Source organism: Bison bison, unplaced genomic scaffold (assembly GCF_000754665.1).
Source record: "Bison bison bison isolate TAMUID 2011002044 unplaced genomic scaffold, Bison_UMD1.0 scf7180017864259, whole genome shotgun sequence".
NCBI lineage: Eukaryota > Metazoa > Chordata > Mammalia > Artiodactyla > Bovidae > Bison > Bison bison.
In genome coordinates, this window is record NW_011494831.1 from 2,308,942 (window position 1) to 2,330,671 (window position 21,730).

Below are 21,730 nucleotides of genomic sequence, written 5' to 3' on the forward strand. Positions count from 1 at the left end.
AATGAAAACTGATATTTTCCAGTCCTGTGGCCACTACTGAGTTTTCCAAATTTGCTGGCATATTGAGTGCAGCACTTTCAGAGCATCATCTTTTAGGATTTGAAATAGCTCAACTGGAATTCCATCACCTCCACTAGCTTTGTTCTCAGTGATGCTTTCTAAGGCCCACTTGACTTCACATTCCAGGATGTCTGGCTCTAGGTGAGTGTGAGTGATCACACCATCGTGATTATCTGGGTCATGAAGATCTTTTTTGTACAGTTCTGTGTATTCTTGCCACCTCTTCTTAATATCTTCTGCTTCTGTTAGGTCCCTACCATTTCTGTCCTTTATTGAGCCCATCTTTGCATGAAATATTCCCTTGGTATCTCTAATTTTCTTGAAGAGATCTCTAGTCTTCCCCATTCTATTGTTTTCCTCTATTTCTTTGCATTGATTGCTGAGGAAGGCTTTCTTATCTCTCCTTGCTATTCTTTGGAACTCTGCATTCAAATGCGTACATCTTTCCTTTTCTCTTTTGCTTTTCGCTTCTCTTCTTTTCACAGCTATTTGTAAGGCCTCCTCAGACAGCCATTTTGCTTTTTTGGATTTCTTTTACTCAACCATTAAAAAGAATGAAATAATGCCATTTGTGGCAACATGGGTGGACCTGGCAATTATCATACTAAGTGAAGTAAGTCAGACAGAGACAGGCAAATATATGATATAGTTTATATACAGAGTCTTAAAAATGATACAAATGAGTTTATTCACAAAACAGAAACAGACTCACAGACTCAGAAAATGAACTTATGTATTATCTGTTTAGCTTGACAATGCCCACATGGATCTGGCCCAGGTTCTTCTCTGCACTTGAATGCCTGGACTTTGTGCTGACAAACCTCCCACTGTCCCACCCATGTCCTGGGCTTGGATCAATGGAGGACATTCATTTCACCCCTTACAGAAGTGATCTGCTTCAACAGTCGTGAGAGCAGGACACTGGCCATGTGAAATTTAAAGCAGAAAACATGGAGCAGCTCATTTCCCCAACCATATACCTGTCAAGTGTCCAGGACCCCAACTACACGCCACAGCTAACTGTGGTGAGGGTGTTGTTTCCTGGGACTCAGCCATAGCCTTGCCCTCTGACCTCCCCAGAAGCTCTGTAAACACTCAGGAAGCAGAAGCCAGTTTATGACCCAGAACCTGGTGAGCTCATCATCTCCTGGGAGGCTCCATCTAACAATGGTAATTTTTCCTTCTTCTAACACAGATTTTTTTTTTCCTAGCTTCTAAATTTTTATATTAGGAATTAAATTTTTATGTTAACTAACTACTAACAGCTATTTATGTATAAGCAACTTGATTTTTAAAGCAATGTTTAACTGAGAGAGAAAAAGCAACAGAAGCTCTGTGCTGATTCAGAACCAATGTCACTGTATTTCCTGGTCCAATAGAATCTCCTCTGGGCTTCTGCCCCTGTACACGCACAGGCAGCTTTCAGCCTCTTTTACATTCCTGGGCTTATTTTCCACTCCTGACCTCTGGCACTGCTAGACTTAGAGTCACTCTCAATGTACGTGAGCATCTCTCCAGCTGCCAGCCTGTCTCTGGCTCTTATGCAACTCAGGGCTCTGGGTCTCAGCTGCTCTTCTTTCCTGGACTTCAGACATTCATGGCATTAGGCCCTACCTGGTTGTGAGAACATGCTCACACGCATGTCACTCCCCTCCGAACTTGTTTACACAAATGCAGGATATGAATGGTGATGGCAATACTACATGAATCAAGCAGGATGTTTCTGTCGTGCATGACAAGAAGCCAACTCACAGACGTTGATGCAAAATGGGAGATGCTGGGTGTTTTGGGTTCATGTAGTTGGAGAACACAATTTCTGAACCTCCAGAGACTCACACAGTATCACCAGGATAGCTTTTATGTCACCCTCCTCCTTCCTTTCACCCTTACCTCTACCCTCATTCTCTACAGATAAGTTTGCTTTATCTCTGCTCAGCAGTCCCTTTGGAAAAGAGGGGTTCTCTACACCAATGACATTGACCAAGCTTAGATCCCATGACCCATTCCTGGACTAATCACTGAAGACAGGGAAATAGGATCCGGGGACCAGCAAGGCCTGGGTCATGTGCCCTTCACTGTCTCCCAGATTGCATGGAGTCAAGCAGAGTACTGTTAGGGGCTATCATATAAGGAACCGCACAAAGTAGAAAGTGGTAGATACTACAGTTTGGTTCACTAAATATTCATTTCATAATCTTCCAACCATCTGCTACCCTCTGCAACAAAGGCTGGAAAGCTAAAAATACTTTTTCAGACAGGCTTGCAGTTAGAGCACAGGCTTATATCCAAGTTCTGGCCAGCAGATGTTCCCAAGAAAAGCAGACATGATTAAAGTGAGGTGGTGGCTGGTGCAGTCATCAGATTTTCTCATAAGTACAGGATAATGACAGATACCTTTGGTCCTTCACGGCCAGCTATGTCGTAGGGTTCTAGAGTCTAATCTCTACATCACTAATGGTATACAACAACAGCTTCATTTCTGCTAGAATTAGTGGTATGCTTTGCATATTTCCTGATAAGGTCCCAGCCCTGTAGCATTCAGGCTTGGTTCCCTGAATCCCATAAATTTTGTAAGCAGCTTAATATCCTGAAGGAAATTTCTTTCCTCATCATCAATAATAGGCTAGTTTCATGTAGAAGAAAAACTAACACCTTGCACTGTTGCATTATGCAAGAATGTGCATATTATATCACCTGGTCAGGAGTAAACAAACATACGTCTGCTCTCTGAGTCCCACCACTCCCCCAAAATAAAGACAATAAAAAGATCCAGGATCACACTGTCTAGCTCTGGTCCCCAAAATAACTGAAACTGTGAATCTTTCCTGTAAATTACCAACTCAGCAACAATAACTTTATTGTTTTGCAATTTTATTGACTTTTACAGTCACCTCTTTTACTTTCACCCTCACCTCTACCCTCATTCTCTACGGATCAGCTTCCTCTATCTCTGCTCAGCAGTCCCTTTGGAAAAGAGGGGTTCTCTACACCAGTGGCATTGACCAAGCTTAGATCCCATGACCCATTCTTTGACTAATCACTGAAGACAGGGAAATAGGATCCCAGGAAGATATGACACACATATGACATATCTGAAGATATGACATAATCTTTGAGGTTACAACACTCACGTGAGTTAACTGTGAGCAGAGTAACTGTAAACATGGTAATCTTGTGGTGGTTGTTTAGTCGCTAAGTCGTGTCTGACTGACTCTCCTGCGACCCCATGGACTGTACCTCACCAGGCTCCTCTCTCCATGGGATTTCCCAGGCAAGAATACTGGAGTGGGTTGCCATTTCCTTCTCCGGGGGATCTCCCCGACCCAGGGAGAACCTGCATCTCCTGCATTGGCAGGTAGATTCTTTACCACTGAGTCGCCAGGGAAGCCCAATCTTGTGGTTGCTTTTTTAAAAATAACTGTTTGCTGTGTATTTCATTTGGGAAGCCAGTCCTTCAAAAACCTGAACTCCCTTGCAATCCACCTTTGTAAACAAAATGTTTTTCTTTCTAGAATACCTTTATGGCTGTGTCTTCTTTTGACAATAAACTCTGTTATTTACAGTTAAGAGCCCCTCATAAATACTAGAAGGAAAGTTCACCAGTGGGTGCGCATGCATTGTTAAGGGAGAGCAGTACTGTTAGAGGGAGAGGATGAGTTGAGAAAGTGAAAACAGAAAATTGTCCCTACACTGTTTCATAATTCATATTATGATTGGAATAATGTGGTATTGTTGTAAACTACAAAATCCAGTGTACATATAAGGCTAAAGCAGTATTCTTGATTGGCAGTTACGATTTGGCAGGTAAGTCAAGGGCACCTATATTGTATGGGTAGCATCCATCTCCCATTAGCTAAACCCTGCTTGTCTTTTGAAGACCCTTTAAGAATTTTCTAAACTGCCCATGTATATTGTCTTCCTAGATAATGTGACCATCCTATGGCAATTAACATTGCACACGGAGTCATCTATCCATGTAATAGCTATCGACTAAGCGTCAACTGACAAAAACATGATCACAGGCCAGCATCAAGCAGTACCACCAGGACATAGAGAGGAAGATTATTCTGGACACCTGATTCAATGTAGCCGTCAGCGCTAAAAAGATGGGGAAGCAGGGGTAGTGGGCTAAGAAGAGGCACAAGGGGAGATTCATGTTATCTGTGACATTTTAATCAACAAAAAACAAGTATGACAAAATGTTACCATTTATTATTTCTGAATAGTGGGCTTATAATTTGTTAATATTTCTCTGTATTTTTAAAACTTCTCAAAGGAGAAAAAAGTGAGGCAGCCAGAAAGAGAAAGTGTATATACGTTTCATGCTTTGCCTCTATCTCTGTAATTTTGCTCAAGAGAAACTTTCATCAGAAAAAATATTAATTAAAAAAAAAAACTGAATTCTACAATTGAAGTTAAACCATTGTTAGAAATTTATTTTAAGTGGGAAGGTGCCTAGACATCAGTGGTTAAGATTAAACTGAAAGTTTTTCAGAGTGTCTCAGATTTGGTGAAGCAAATATACAGTGCAGGCCAAAAAAAAAGTTTCCCAACATTCTTCAGAATCAAGTGTGGCCACCAACTGAAATATTGCTTAAGACCATTTGAAGGCATTTCCCTGGGAATTGCTTATAAATGCAAAAGCAAAAGAAAACAACAAAATTCCTGAGTGTTTTTGTTTCTAGAAGCCTCCTGAAAGAAATCCTTTGTGTGTATGTGTGTGTGTGTGTGTGTGCGTGTGTGTGAGTGTGTGTACATACTGTGGGGAAGGAGATGTTAATTGACAGGGTTCAGGGCTACACTTTTGGCTTACTGAATCTTGGTCATGCCTTACAGTGTGTTAAAGGAAGCTTTATTTACACTTATTTTCCTTTTGTCAGTAATGCTTTATAATACCCTAGCTTTGTGGTAGAATTTGAGGAGAATTAAACGTGTTAACACAAATCAAGACCACATAATTAATTCCTGTAATATATTAATTGACCTAAGTCTAGGAAAAGGAGTTGGCTAGGAGATAGTCAGTTATACAATACGTATAGCACTGGTGGTGGTGGTTTAGTCACTAAGCCGTGTCCAACTTTTGTGACCCCATGGACTGTAACCCACCAGGCTCCTCTGTCCAAGGGGTTTTCCAGGCAAGAATACTGGAATGAGTTGCCATTTCCTTCTCCAGAGGATCTTCCTGACCCAGGGATTGAACCCTGGTCTCCTGCACTGCAGGCAGTTTCTTTACCAACTGAGCAACCAGAGAAGCTATACTAGGTATAGCACTAGTTACAGTATAATAGCTAAAGTTGGGTTTAAAGCTATTTTGGCTAAAAATCCCAAGTGTGCCCCAACCTCCATCCTATCAACCCCCAAAGTTGTAGGTTCTGCATCTGACCTAGGAGCTACATTCTCAGATACCCAGGAACTATGGGATTAGAAGGAAAGAGAAATTTTTATGTTTTATGAGTGTAAAGTAACTAACATACAACTTTTACTCATTCATCTATTCAATAAAAACTTATTGAAGTCCCAATGGCTCAGTGGCAAATAATCTGCTTGCAATGCAAGAGACACAAGTTCCATCCCCAGGTCGAGAAGATCCCCTGTAGAAGGAAATGGTAACCCACTCCAGTACTCTTGCCTGGGAAATCCCATGGACAGAGGAACCTGGTGACTACAGTCCATGGGGTCACAGAGGAGTCAGACATGACTTAGCAACTAAACACACAACATATATACTCTTAATGTTCTTTAGACTAGATTCCTAAACCTTCTTAAGCTCTATTTCCTCATCCACTTTTTTATTTTCCCTATTCTGAGCTAATGCCATTTTATGGTAGCATGGGAAATAGATGGGGAAACAGTGTCAGACTTTATTTTTCTGGGCTCCAAAATCACTGCAGATGGTGACTGCAGCCTTGAAATTAAAAGATGCTTACTCCTTAGAAGGAAAGTTATGACCAACCTAGATAGCATATTCAAAAGCAGAGACATTATTTTGCCAACAAAGTTTCGTCTAGTCAAGGCTATGGTTTTCCTGTGGTCATGTATGGATGTGAGAGTTGGACTATGAAGAAGGCTGAGCGCTAAAGAATTGATGCTTTTGAACTGTGGTGTTGGAGAAGACTCTGGAGAGTCCCTTGGACTGCAAGGAGATCCAACCAGTCCATTCTGAAGGAGATCAGCCCTGGGATTTCTTTGGAAGGAATGATGCTAAACCTGAAACTCCAGTACTTTGGCCACCTCATGCAAAGAGTTGACTCATTGGAAAAGACTCTGATGCTGGGAAGGGATTGGGGGCAGGAGGAGAAGGGGACGACAGAAGATGAGATGGCTGGATGGCATCGCTGACTCGACGGACGTGAGTCTCAGTGAACTCCGGGAGTTGGTGATGGACAGGGAGGCCTGGAGTGCTGCGATTCATGGGGTCGCAAAGAGTCGGACACGACTGAGCAACTGATCTGATCTGATCTCCTAAAATCAAATCTAGCAATCATTCCACCTTCTATTTTAATATGTTTTGCTTATTCTCCAACTAAGACACTTTCTTCTTGGAACAAAAGCTATGACAAACGTAGACAGCATATTAAAAAGCAGAGACATTACTTTGCCAACAAAGATCTCTATGGATTTTTCAGCAGTCATGTATGGATGTGAGAGGTAGACCATAAAGAACACTGAGTGCTGAAGAATTGATGCTTTTGAACTATGGTGTTAGAGAAGACTCTTGAGAGTCCCTTGGACTGCAAGATCAAACCAGTCAATCCTAAAGGAAATCAATCCTGAACATTCATTGCAGGGACTGATGCTGAGGCTGAAGCTCCAATATTTTGGCCACCTAATCCGAAGAGCTGACTCACTGGAAAAGACCCTGAGGCTGCAAAAGATTGGAGGGAGGAAGAAAAGGGGACAACAGAGGATGAGATGGTTGGATAGCATCATTGACTCAATGGAAATGAGTTTGAGCAAGCTCTGGAGATGGTGAAGGACAGGGAAGCCTGGCGTGCTGCAGTCCATGGGTTCACAAAGAGTCAGACATGACTTGAGTGACTGAACAATACAACAATTCTCCAACTTCCAATTCTGGCTCCATGACAGAACTTAGAACACTGCTACAAACACCTAGAAGTATTGGATAAAACAAAAGAGATCTTTAAATTCATTGCAAACCTTATAAGAAATAAAAGGGAAATCGCCAGTTGCCTAAAAGAGAGACAGAAGAGTTTGCACTGAGGGGCAATTTTCAGATCAGGAAATAGGCTCTAACAGTTAACTTTGGGTTTCTACAGCTACACACAAACTGAATGAGGCTGGACACTCCTTGAAGCAGGTAGTTGGAATGAAATCCTTGCATGAAGCCAGAATCCTCCAAGAGTGGCCACCTCAGTGAAAGAGAGGGTGAAAAACTGCATCCTCTACCTCAAAGAGATGACAAAGAAATGAACCTTTTCCTGCAGTTGAGGTCTTGGGCTAGTGATGGCCCTATGATACCTGGCAGAAACAAATGTGAAACTGAAGGTCACTTGTACAGCCAAGACCTCACAGAATCCTTCAGAAAAAGGAGATGGACTCACAATTAAAAACTTACAAGCATTCAAGGAAATGATCCACCACAAGAAAGAATCAGCAGACACAATAAGACATCCCAAGATAACAATCTGAAACAATACGTCTGAAATTATACAAGAGGGAAGTAAAACCATGAAAAAGAGAGCAAGACACTAGTATAAACTGATACCCTCCTGCCCCTTTACATGCCAGGTGTGTGCTTATACCCTCAACTTTTCTAAATGCCCTACATGCAGTCACAGTCTTGCCTATATGATGATGTCACTAGAAGTTCCAAAAAGATCCACTCCATCCATTTCTTCTCAACACATGTCAATACATGAAATGCTCAATGTAGTCACACTTTTTGCTTAAGATAGTGATTTTTTTTAATAGTACTCTTAAGGTCAATATATTAATGCAATAATATCTGTAAACATCGATGTCTGAAGTGGTTTATTTATTTAGCACACCACCATGAGGGAATGGAATTCAGTTCCCTTTAAGTTTGAAAGAGGGAAGACAAGTAAGCAATTCAGACCAAGGTCACTGGGCATCCAAAAGGACAAGAAGAAAACAAGAGGTGTCTGAAAGAGATGGAGTGAATATGAGAACAGAAAAACTCTGAAAACAGGTGTTGATTTTTCAAAGTTTTCTTACTCTTCAGTTTTGCCTAGGGTAAATCCTTACTTTTTAGGTTTCACCTAATGTTACTCATGCCTTTCAGCCTAGTCAAAAACTCCTCTCAGATTTTATACTTTATTGCTAACAAAGATTTTCCATCCAGCCAATCTGGAAGTTCCTTGACAATAAAACGGTTTTCACAACAGCTTCCAGTCACAACCAATCTAAATGACTTATTCAGAATAGTGACATGTAGAGAAACTCTTGAGCAAACTTGATGGAAGAGATAATTTCAGAGACTTGGACACCCCAGAGAAAAACAAAGCCATATCTGTTTGTTCTCATTTTGAGACAAATTTCCTCCCTTTCTACAAAATTCCAATAAAGTAAAAGGATATTTCTTGCAGAACCATGACTATTTGGAGTTGAGACTCTGGGATCAAAAATAATAATAATTAAAGGTGAAATTTTCAGACAATAAATTAGTTAGTTGCTTTGTCTACCAGCATTAAAACGTTCTGTGCTGGGCTGTGCTAAGTCACTTAAGTCATGTCCCACTCTGTGCAACCCTATGAACTGTGGCCCGCCAGTCTTCTCTGTCCATGGGATTTTTCCAGGCAAGAATACTGGTGTGGGTTGTCATGCCCTTCTCCAGGGGATCTTCCAAACCCAGGGATCAAACCCTCTTATGTCTCCTGCATTGACAGGCAGGTTCTTTTACAACTAGCACCACCTAAGAAGCCCTACTATACCTTAACTCTCAACATATGCAGGCATACCCCCAAAATACTGTGGGTTCAGTTCTAGACCAATGCAAACAAGGGAATACTGCAGTAAAGCGAGTCACATGAATTTTTAGTTTCCTAGTGGATATGAAAGTTATGTTTATACTATATTGTAAGTCTATTAAATGTGCAATAGCATGTCTAAAAGCACAATGTACATACCTCAATTAAAAAATACTTTATTGCCATATTTCAAACTTTTTAATCTATATAATTTACTCCAAACTTTTTTTTAATGTCTACAAACTTCATAGGTCACACTACTTTAATACTACTACTTATACCTATTGTTATTTATAAAATAAAGTGTCTACAAGAGAAAACCTATTTAATAATGTTCAAATACACCAAAAAAAAAAGTTTATTGCTAAAAAATGCTAACCATCATCTGAATCTTCAACAAGCCATAATATTTTTGCCGATGAGGGATCTTGCCTCCATGTTGATGGCTGCCGACTGATCAGGGTGGTGGCTGCTGAAGGTTGAGGTGGCTTTGGCAATTTCTAAAAATAAGACAATGAAGTTTGCCTCATTGATTGACTTTTCATTTCACAAATGACTTCTCTGTAGCATGCAATACTGTTTGATAGGATTTTACCCACAGTAGAACTTCTTTCGAAGTTGTAGTCAATCCTCTCAAACCCTGCCACTGCTTTATCAACTATATTTATGTCATATTCTAAATCCTTTACTATCATTTCAGCAGTCTTCACAGCATCTTTAACAGGAATAGATTTCATCTCAAGAAAACTACTTTCCCTGCTCATTCATAACATGTAAGTTCTCATCTGTTCAAGTTTTATCATAAGATAGCCGCAATTTAGTCACATCTTCAGGCGCCATTTCTAATTCTTAGCTCTCTAGCTGTTTCTACCACATCTGCAATTACTTCCTCCACTGAAGTCTTGAACCCTTCAAAGTCATCCATGAGGCTTGCAATCAACTCCTTCTAAACCTCTGTTGTTGATATTTTGACCTCTTCTCATGAATCACAAGTGTTCTTAATGGCGTCTAGAATGGTGTATCCTTTCCAGAAGGTTTTCAATTTATTTCACCCAGATCTATCAAAGGAATCATTATCCTGGCAGCTATAGCCTTACAAAATATATTTCTTAAAGAATAAGACCTGAAAGTCTAAAGTACATCTTGATATACGGGCTGCAGAATGGGTATTGTGTTAGCAAGCATGAAACCAACATGAATCTCATTGCACATCTTCATCAGAGCTCTTGGGTGACTAGGTGCCCAAGAGCTCATTGTTAATGACCAGTAATATTTTAAAAGGAATCTTTTCCTCTGAGCAGTAGGTCTCAACAGTAAGCTTCAAGTATTCAGTAAACCATGTAAATAGATGTGCAGTGATTTCGGCCTTGGGTTCCATTTACAGAGCACAGGCAGAGTACATCTGGAATAATTCTTAAGGGCTCTAGGATTTTCAGAATGGTGAGTATCAGCTTCAGCTTCAAGTCACCAGCTACATTAAACCCTAATAAGTGTCAGCCTATTTGAAGCTTGAAGCCCAGCTCTGACTTCTCCTTTCTAGTTATGAAAGTCCTAGATGGCATCTTCTTCCAATACAAAGTTGTTTTGTCTACACTGAAAGTCTATAGGTTAGTGGCCACTTTTATTCATTATCTTAGCCAGATCTTCTGGATAACTTACTGCAGTTTCTATATTAGCACTTGTTGGTACACCTTGCACTTTTATGTTATGAAGATGGCTTCTTTCCTTAAACCTTATCAATCAACCTCTGCTAACTTCAAACTTTTCTTCTGAAGCTACCTTACCTCTCTCAGCCTTTACAAAATTGAATAAAGTTAGGAAATCCAAAGTTTGCTCTGGATTAGGCTTTGGCTTAAGAGAATGTAGTGGCTGGTTTGATCTTCTACCCAAACCACTAAACTTTCTCCATATCAGCAATAAGGCTGTTTTACTTTCTATTTATGTATTCACTGGAGTAGCATTTTTAATTTCCTTGAAAAATTTTTCTTGCATTTACAACTTGGCTAACTGTTTAGCACAAGAAGCCTTACTTTCACCCTATTTTAGTTTTCAGCATGCCTTCCTCACTAACCTTAACCATTCTAGCTTTTGATGTAAAGTGAGATACATGCAATTCTTCCTTTCACTTGAACACTTAGAGGCCAGTGCAGGATTATTAACTGGCTTAATTTCAATACTGTTGTGTCTCAGAGAATACAGAGATGAAAGGAGAAGGAAACAGATAGGAATGGCTGTGCAGTACAGTGCATAGCTAGGGCTCAGGATATTTGGAGGAAATGAGAAGCAACTACTATGGATATGTGATTTCTTTGGGGGACAGGTATTAAAAAGTTTCCTGAAATTAAATAGTGGTGATGGCTGCATAATTCCATGAATATACTAAAAACCATTGAACCGTATACTATAATTGGGTGAAATGTGTAATACATAAATTTTAATTTTAATAGTTTTTTTTTTATTTTCACAGTAGAATTTCCAGAAGAATTGGTAAATTCAAGGCCTAGAAAGGAAAAACAAAGGATTATCAAAAGCATTTCATTCAGATGGAAGTCAGACTGCTTTCCTGCATATTACAGATAACATTATAAAAGAATGGGGTGGTGAAATGCATATAGCACATGGAAATCAAAGGCAACATGAGGCAGCTTGAGTCAGTATATTAGGAGTTCATCTACCCAGACTGATAACTATTGACCTCACCACTTTAAACTCCTTAGGTCAATTCAGGACACCATATTCTTGAAGTAGTCTACTAGGCTTCTAGACATACCAAAAACAGAAAAAAACAGGTATAATAAGGCTGATGATATCACATTATTACTGGCTATAATTATGGTAAAGATATTTATCATGATATATATATTTATATCATGCAAAGAACATTTTATGCAAAGATGGGCAGAATAAAGGACAGAAACAGTATAGACCTAACAGAAGCAGAAGATATTAAGAAGAGGTGGCAAGAATAGGCAGAACTATACAGAAAAGATCTTAATGAGTCAGATAACCACGACGGTGTGGTCACTTACCTAGAGTAAGACATCTTGGAGTGCGAAGTCAAATGGGCCTTAGGGAGCATCACTACAAACAAAGCTAGTAGAAGTGATGGAATTCCAGCTGAGCTATTTCAAATACTAAAAGATGATGCTGTCAAAGTGCTGCACTCAATATGCTATCAAATCTGGAAATCTCAGCAGTAGCCACAGGACTGGAAAAGGTCAGTTTTCATTCCAATCCCAAAGAAAGGCAATGCCAAAGAATGCTCAAACTACCGCACAGTTGCACTCATCTCACACGCTAGTAAAATCATGCTCAAAATTCTCCAAACAAGGCTTCAACAGTATGTGAATCAAGAACTTCCAGATGTTCAAGATGGATTCAGAAAAAGCAGAAGAACCAGAGATCAAATTGCTAACATCCACTGGATCATAGAAAAAGCAAGAGAGTTTCAGAAAAACATCTACTTCTGCTTTATTGACTATGCCAAAGACTTTGACAGCGTGGATCACAACAAACTGCGGAAAATTCTTCAAGAGATGGGAATTCCAGACCACTTTACCTGCCTCCTGAGAAATCTGTATGCAGGTCAAGAAGCAACAGTTAGAACCAGACATAAAATAATGGACTGGTTCCAAATCGCGAGAGGAGTACATCAAGGATGTATACTGTCACCCTGCTTATTTAACTTACATGCTGTACATGTAAGTATATCATGAGAAATGTTGGGCTGGATGAAGCTCAGAATGGAATCAAGACTGCTGGGAGAAATATCAATAACCTCAGATATACAGATGATACCACCTTAAAAGCAGAAAATGAAGAGTAACTAAAGAGCCTCTTGATGAAAGTGAAAGAGGAGAGTGAAAAAGTTGGCTTAAAACTCAATATTCAAGTAACTATAAATCACGGCACCCAATCCCATCACTCCATGGAAAATAGATGGGGAAACAATGAAAACACTGACAAACTTTATTTTTCTGGGCTCCGAAACCACTTCAGACAGTGACTACAGCCATGAAATTAAAAAATGTTTGCTCTTTGGAAAAAAAGATATGACCAACCTAGACAGCATATTTAAAAGCAGAGACATTACTTTGCCAACAAAGGTCCATCTAGTCAAAGCTATGGCTTTTTCAGCAGTCATGTATGGATGTGAGAGTTGGACCATAAAGAAAGCTAAGTGCTTAAGGACTGATGCTTTTGAACTGTGGGGTTGGAGAAGACTTTTGAGAGTCCCTTGGACTGCAAGGAAATCAAACCAGTCAATCCTAAAGGAAATCAGTCCTGAATATTCATTGGAAGGACTGATGCTGAAGCTGAAGCTCCAATACTTTGGCCACCTGATGCAAAAAACTGACTCATTAGAAAATACCCTGATGCTGGCAAAGATTGAAGGCAGGAAGAGAAGGGGATGACAGAAAACAAGATGGTTGGATGGCACACCAACTCAATGGAAATGAGTTTGAGCAAGCTCTGGAGATGGTGAAGGACAGGGAAGTTTGGCATGCTGCAGTTCATGGAGTTGCCAAGAGTTGGACACTACTGAGCAACTGAACAACAACAACAATATATTTATTATAGTATCATATATATTATCATATTTACTATCATATATAGTGTGTGTGTGTGTGTGTGTGTGTGTATGCATGCTCAGTTGTGTCTGACTCTTGGTGGCCTCATGGACTGTGGATTGCCAGGCTTCTCCATCCAGGGAACTTTCCAGGCAAGGATACTGAAGTAGGTTGCCATTTCCTACTCCAAGAGATCTTCCTGACCTAGGGATTGAACCCACGTCTCTTGCATCTCCTGCACTGGCAAGCGAATTCTTTACCACTGAGTCACCAGGGAAGCCACATATATATATACATATATATGTATGTATGTATGTATACAGACTTAATATTACATTGTTATTGGCTATAATTATGGCCAACATACTATATTGTATATAATTATGAAAAATCATCCTTGTATGAATGAACACATCCTTGCCTTATGAACACAAACTAGCAGTAACATTGTTTCTCTCAAAAATTTAACTAAGGAGCTCCAAGAACTATCCAGCTATTAACTGGTTAATTTCAACTAGTATCAAAAGCACAAATATATTTCTCTGTCAAATAAGTGCCATGAACACTGCTGGTACTCAATATAATTTTGCTGAATGATTACAGACAATCATGAATAAAAATAGTGTTCTCCATATCATTGGTCAAATCAATTCAACATATAATTTCCCTCCCTCTTTCCTTTGAAATTATTACTTCCATGACCATCTCAAGAAATCACACAACAGACAACTTGAACCTTTATTTGAGGTCATCAACTTCACATAGGTATAGTCTGTTTACAGTAGACTATTGCTAAAGAAAAGGGAGACAGGTTAAAATTAAGAACAGCACATATGGTGGTTTGGCAAGAGGACGCCAGGCTGATTTTTCTATTTTAAAATAAATTTCAGGGTAGGATACACACTTGTTGGCTATTGTCTACAGTGCTAATTTTCTTTAAATAAGAGCAAATTCATTTATAAAAATCTAAATGCCTCCAATGATGATAATAACAGATAAGAGGCAATCTGTCCAGAAGCAGCTGAGAGGTAATACACTAGGTCACAGCCACTGACCTTTTTCAAGTCAAAGCACCAGAATGGGTCCAGCTCTCCAGGTCCTTGGACTGTGAATCCAAAGAGAATAAGGGAAAAGAAAAAGATCAACTCTGAGGAGTTAGATCCAAGACATTTATTGGAAATGATGGTTCCAATTCTTTTTTTGTCTTTGATTTCACATTGCTCACTACTAATGCTATATATTTATCAAAGGGCAAACTAAACTATTTGATTCTCTTTCAACATCTACAGTATATCTGAAGACACCCCAAGATGTTGCACAAAAAGGCTGAGAGACACTCACATAAACCTTCAAAAGGCATTATTTGAATAATATTATATACAATTCTAGAGTTCATTTTCAACACAGCAAATAATGTTCTCTAGAGTTGAAATATTATAGCTATTCCTTGACATTATTTTTTCTCATACAAGGCACTAAAACAGGTTTCAAAAGAAGCTGTAAGATGTCAACAGTACAAAGAAATTTTCACATATAGCAGGTTTCTGGAAATCCCAACAAAAAAATCTATGTTGACAATATGGGAAGTATATTTGAATTTACTTAAAGGGAAAAATTCATTCTCCCATGTTTAGAGGCAAGGGAAACAAGCAGATTAAATCAGTGTCATATGCTATTCCAAATACTGTTCACTCTTCTGTTTACTTTTTATCCTAGATTCTTCTGGGATAATTTTTCTCTGTTTTGGGGCTTCATGAAACTAGGCTTCCCAAGTTTACTTGCCATGCAACTGACTACACGTGGCTCTGGAACTTAAGCTCTGAGAGCCTCAACTGGCATTTACCAGGATTTAATGACATAGACATGTCTGTATGGGTCAAATCCTCAGAGAACAATGAACCAATAATACCAGTAACAAGTGCACAGGGCAATGCTACGTAGCTAAGCTTTTATGAAAACCAGAAATGCCTTTCACGTTTGCACAAGTTCTCTGACTTTCGATTTCTACAAATTTAACCATATTTATACTTCTTATAAAAAATAAAAAGGAGCAAATGGAATTCTCTCTCAGAAGGGCTTAAGTCATGTGTAAGGGAGAATCCTGACTAGGTCAAGTCAAGTATAAACCAAAGATCAGGAGCAAAATCAGTCTTCTCTTTGAAGATATCCATAAAAGCAGTTTTTGCATGTCAATTAAAGTGCTGTGTGGAAAAAGTTCAATTAAGGGCATATTTACCTAGGAATTCTTGAATCCAATGCAAGTTACCAGAACTGAAAGTACATGGGAAGCAAAGCATTAGTTAACTGTGCATTGTTGGTTCTGTCCTTTATATACATGCTGTTTTCTATTTCAACAGTACTAAAGTTTTTAGATTCAACCTCTGAGAAAATTTCTCTAGGCACCATCTTTCTTCAGGGTTAAAGCTACCAATGAAAAAAACAAAACATTCTCTATATATATTCTCTGCATATATATATATATATATGCAGAATAAATGCAGAAATAAAAATGCAGCCACTTCTACTGCCTCCCCAATAATAATCTACTCTTTAAGTAAATGTGGCAATACTAGAATTTAACTCTCAAAAATCTGTAGTGCATTGTGCCTGATACCCAGTTGGCGTTCAGTGTTTACTGTTTGTTAAGTGAATATTGAAAATATTTGGGACACAAGCTTTTGCTTTGTTATTGTGCATATGTATTCCACTCATAAAAACACACAACATACACACATAAATCTATATATAGCCCATTAGTGTCACCTCCTGAAAACGTCCTCATGACAAAAAGTGAAAGATAAATGGGACAGGATGATGACAATTACAGAAGTTACATAAGGAAATTAAAAACAATTCTTTCATAGTCTGTTTTTTTATTTACTACGGTGTGTTATTCTTTCTTTTTCTTTTAAATTGGGGTATAGTTGATGTTTCATGGTCTTTTTGATGTCAATGATCTTGGTTTCCATGGAAATTCACAGGTGTCTACAAAAAAGTAATCCATTCCTACTTTGAAACTTTAAGACTGCTCTTGGCCATAATATCACACATAATTACAATCTTTTCACAACCTTTAAATGCCATTATCAGAGAATTTATATTTGAAAGGAAGCCACATATTTACAAGTAATATGCAACATGAACAACAAAATGGAAGAAAAGCTTTGACAAACGTAGACAGCATATTAAAAAGCAGAGACAAAAATGAATATTCATTGTATCATTTATCATTGAAAGAGTAGCTACCATAAGTTCAGGTAATTCTCACATTAGTGCACTAATATTTTTACTAACCACTCATTTCATTTCGTTGGTCTTTTCCTCCCCCAACAAGTATTCCTAAATTTGTTGTGTGTAGTGTTTTGTGTTTTTTCCCCTGCCTTTATCCTGTACTTTAAAAACAAAAAAAACCTAGGGAGAAAAGTATATTGGGATTTTTTTCGTTTCGGGGTTTAAAAATATCTGAAGGCAACACAGAGCTTAACTCCACAAGGTTGTTTACCAGGAGGTTGGTGTTCCGAAGAAGTAAGCCATTTTTTTTTAAAGCGTGCAAAATAAGGTTCTTGGGTGGGGGGGGAACAAAAATGTATACAAAGAATAGATAGGAGCGCAAAACACATCAGTCATCAGCAACAAAACTGAAGCTTTGTGGCTCTGTATTTGTAAACAAGAGGTCGGGGCCAGCGCCCCGCCATGGTACCCAGGATGTTAAGTATGATGGGCACAACTCCGTGCCCATCCCAAAGCGGTCCTCAAAAAGCCGCCTGGAGAGGTTGACCTCGGCCGGGACCAGGCAACTGGTCCTCCACTCTGGACCAAACCCTACCGGAACTCTTGTTTCCAGCTTGGGCGCTGCAGTCGACCATCCCTGATTAACTTCCCTTCAGTTACCCTGGCATTCTTAAACTGCCTTCAACTATTTGCACTTTTTCCAGGCATCCCGAAACCCAAGGAGGCTCCAGCGACCCCCGATCCCGGCTCTCCCAGCCTGAGCTCTCGGGGAAGCCCACCCGGGAGGCGCCCCGGCGGGCGGCTTACCGAGCAGCGAGCCTATGAAGATGACGACTTGCACGGTGGTGGTGAACTGGCGGTACAGCTGCGCCTCGCCAAACTCCCCGAGCGCGCTGCGGTTGGCGCCCGCCACCTCGGCGCTGGACGCGTTGCGCGGCTCGCTGGCATTTCGGGAAATCCAGCTACCGTTATGGCCCATGGCGAGGCTGGGGCTCCCGCTCAGTCGTCGCCCGCCCGTGCGCTCGCCTGGGACCCCGGCGCCACCTTCCCCAGCCCCGGGCGTGGAGGAACGCTCGGGTGCCTGGTGGAGTCCTGGAGAACCCCGGGCAGCCGCGGGTCCCCTCAGGTCTCCACATCGCCAGCCCCGACTCCTGGGAGGCGGGGAGCTGAGAGGGCGAGGCTTCGCCCCATGCCCGCTCCCTCCCGGGTCCCCGTCAGCAGCCACATGAAGGCGGCACGGTCAGAGCCCGCCAAGCGTCGTCCGTCCCTCCTGGGTGGTCAGCTCCGCCAAGACCACTTAGCAGAGAGGGAAACACAGGTTTCTGATAGTCAAGGAGGGCGCTCTTTGCTCCCGCCGCCCTCTTCAACCTCAGCTCCTACCACCGAAGGTCCTCTCGAGTCTCAGACTGACATACTCAGGCCCTCTCCTCAGAGGGAAGAAAACATTTGGCTGAAGCCCTTTTTCAGTTCTGCTGGCTTCGAGGCTAGATGGCCATGGGAAACCCGGAAAATGGCCAAGTCAAACGCTTGGAGTCCCGAGAGGACCCTGGAGCCCCTCACAGCGCTCATGGTCAGGGTGAAAAGCTCTGAACCTCTCCAACAGCCTCGCCCTCAACGCCCGGCCCAGTTGTCCCTCAGAATGCCCGCGAGGTCTCCTGCCCAGCCCCTCGCTGAGTGCTCAGACCTCCTGCCTCAGAGCGAGCTGCAGGGATCTTGTTCTGCAGCCCTTTTGCTTCTGCACGGCCCAGTGCCCCGTTTCCTGGACCCGCTCCGGCTCTCAGCTGCAGCGAGAGAGACTCCAGACTTTGCGGGGACACGAGAAGACACCCCTAGAAGTGCAGAGCCACCGTTTGCGAAGGCACCGGACTCCTGCCGTGCGCCTGGGGCAATGGGGAGCGCGCCGCTCGCGAGCGCGGTCACGTGACGCGCGCGGCCCCGCCCTCACGCTCAGCCTAGGAGAGGGGAAGGACGGCGCCATCTTGCCCCCCCTCCCACCAACCATCCTGATAGCCTAGGCGGGGAATGGCAGGCACTGAGGAGCCGGGTCTGGCTCCGGTGGACAAGCCCGGTTCTGCTCCGGGGCTTCGCATGTTTTAATGCTGTCGTTAACTACTCTTTATCTCTTCAGCTGGGGCTGCCTGAGGCTGATAATTCCATGTCGTCGTTGCCACCTGGGCACGGAGCCCAGTCTCGTCCATCAGGCCTTGGGTGTAGCTGAAGTTATTTAAGAAAGATGGGATTTAGAAATCCAGTGCACTAGTTTCCTGGGCCTTTTAATTTAGTCCCATTTCGTGGTGCAGTGGTAAAGAATCCGTTTGCCAATGCAAGAGGCATAAGAGACTAGAGTTCCATCTCTGGGTGGGGAAGATTCTGTGTAGTTGGAAATGGCAACCCGCTCCAGTATTCTTGCCTGGAAAATTCCATGGGCAGAGGAGCCTGGAGGTCTACAGTCCACGGGTCACACACGTATAGGGTACAACCCATAGGGACACACACACACACTCACACATAGGATGCAGTCCATAGGGACACACACACACACACATTCACACATAGGATGCAGTCCGTAGGGACACACACACACACACCCCCAACCCCAACAGGGTGGGTTCTGGGATTGAGGAGTGAGCAAGGTGGGATGACCAAGTAAACGAGAAAAAAATGGCACAGAGAAGCCTAATGGGAAAAGGAACAGGTATGGCATCCAAGCAGATGATGGGGGGAAAAGAGAAAAGGAGAAATGAGATGAAAAGACAACTAAAAATTTGCCTGTTTGACCTTATTTTTTTTGTTTTTAATAAGTGAAGGACACAGTAGAGGGCTTTGACATAGTGCTTGGTAGGACTAGGTCCCAGGACAATAACTTACGAATTGATTAAAATTACAGTTATTTCTTGGTTGTCTCAAGACTAATCATGCCACCATAGGGCTACTTCTCTTTCCCTGGTAACCCTAATTACTTTTCTTTTTTTTCTTATTTAAATCAGAGGATAATTACTTTACAATATTGTGATGGGTTTTGCCATACATCAACATGAATCAGCCTCAGGCATACATGTGTCTGCTCCCTCTTGAACCCCCCTCCCACCTCCCTCTGCACCTAATTACTTTTCTTGAAAGGGCTCTCGGAAGACCTACCTTCTTCAGTCTTCCCAGTGTTAGCATATGGGTGCTGATAAGTATTTCCATACCTATAGAAAGATATAGGATCCATTTATGTTCAAAAGAATTCCTGGATTCCAACTTTCTTGGCTATGTATCAAAGAGCAGGAAGAGACTTGGGTAAGGGAAAGAAGAGATGGAATAGGACTGGAGATAACTGCAAAGACCAAGGGGAAGGTTGGGGGGAAGTAAGGAGGAGCCTATGAGTTTTATTGCCCCCTTCCTTCTTCCCTTTCATCATTGATTGTCTCTTCCTCCTCCCTCGTGTCCCCAACACTGCACTGTCACATGTCCCTGCATGGCCTTGCACTAAAGGTGGAAAGAAGAAAAAAGCTGGGAGTGTTTTGCATTAGTAAACCCAAGCAGCAGTGTGCTAAGAAAAGAGGTATCCTTATGGCTGCTGGCTACTCATCTGGACTAAGTAGTTCTATTTCCAAATGGCTATTACTATACTTATACAACAGACATAGACAATTCAGGTTATTATGCAAACATCACTAGTGTTCAGTGGTATCTCATTCTCCTTCTTTTCGGCATTTGTAGTTATTGTTTAGTCACTAAGTCATGTCCAACTCTTTTGTGACCCCGTGGACTGCAGCCCACCAGGTTCCTCTGTACATGGAATTTCCCAGGCAAGAATACTGGAGCAGGTTGCCATTTCCTTCTCCAGGGGATCTTCCTGACTCAGGCATAGAACCCAGGTCTCCTGCATTGCAAGCAGATTCTAGACTGTCTAAGCCTTATCGGCATACAGAAAACTATTTTTCTTATCTGCCCCTGCAGATGGGCAAGGTCATGTGACAACAATAACTAATGATATGTAAGCAGAAGTGACAAATCATTTCTGGGCAGTGGTAGTGAAAAGCTGGTTGTGATTCTCAAGTCTCTCTGCTGCCTTCCATTGTGATTGTGGAAGGGGACTTGTGTTGAACTGGAAGAGCTGAAATACTGAAGCAGCCTGTGCTTCTGAGTCACCATATTGGGAGGGTGGGTATTGCAGATGCCCTCAAGATCCACCCAGACATAACATAAAATTTTATATAAGCAAGAAATAAATATTTATTATACTAAACAACCAAGATTTTTGGAGCTGCTCATTATCAGGGCATAAACCAGGCTATCCTGGCAGATAGAATCCTGAAAACTGGGGCCTGCATATTTAAGAGAGCATAGACTTTATTTCTGGAGAATAGAAGGTGAGTCAGGACTTAAAAAAAAAAAAATCTGTGTATATTGGTAGCAATAAGGATATCCTAGGTGCTTGTAAAATGAAAGTGGTAGCTCATAATAAAGCCCCTGGGCATCTCTGAATTAAATTATTGGATTTTTCATGTCCAAAAACCTACCGGTCTCCAATAAATTTGTCATTTAAATAGCTTCTTTGGGGAGTATTTAAGCTTAGCATACTCAGATTGTCTCTTTACACAGACAAACCTACCAACTCCCTCAAGGGAAAGAGTATAATATGGGGGAGGGGGCAAGGAGGAGAGACATGATGGTGTCAGTTGGACCTGGGTTTTAATGCCTATCGCCCCATTTCTACTTGTGACACTGGGCAGTTACATGACCTCTCTAAGCACAGTTTCCTCCTCCATCAAATAGGGATAAAGAATGCCTATTTTGCAAGGCTGTTTAGAGGACAATAAAATACTAGTTCAGTTCAGTTCAGTTCAGTCGCTCAGTCATGTGCGACTCTTTGCGACCCCATGAATTGCAGCACGCCAGGCCTCCCTGTCCATCACCAACTCCTGGAGTTCA

At 41.4% G+C, this 21,730-nt stretch overlaps 1 protein-coding gene across 1 annotated transcript in view; it reads right to left on the bottom strand.

Moving 5' to 3' along the window:
* Positions 1-18,683, bottom strand: part of GPR176 (G protein-coupled receptor 176) — a 126,979-nt gene extending 108,296 nt beyond the window's left edge. The window contains exon 1 of the mRNA XM_010847931.1: positions 17,618-18,683. Coding sequence (XP_010846233.1) covers positions 17,618-17,789 — 172 coding nt within the window. The 5' untranslated portion in view covers positions 17,790-18,683. The remainder of the gene's footprint in view (positions 1-17,617) is intronic.
* Between the last annotated feature and the right edge of the window lie 3,047 nt (positions 18,684-21,730).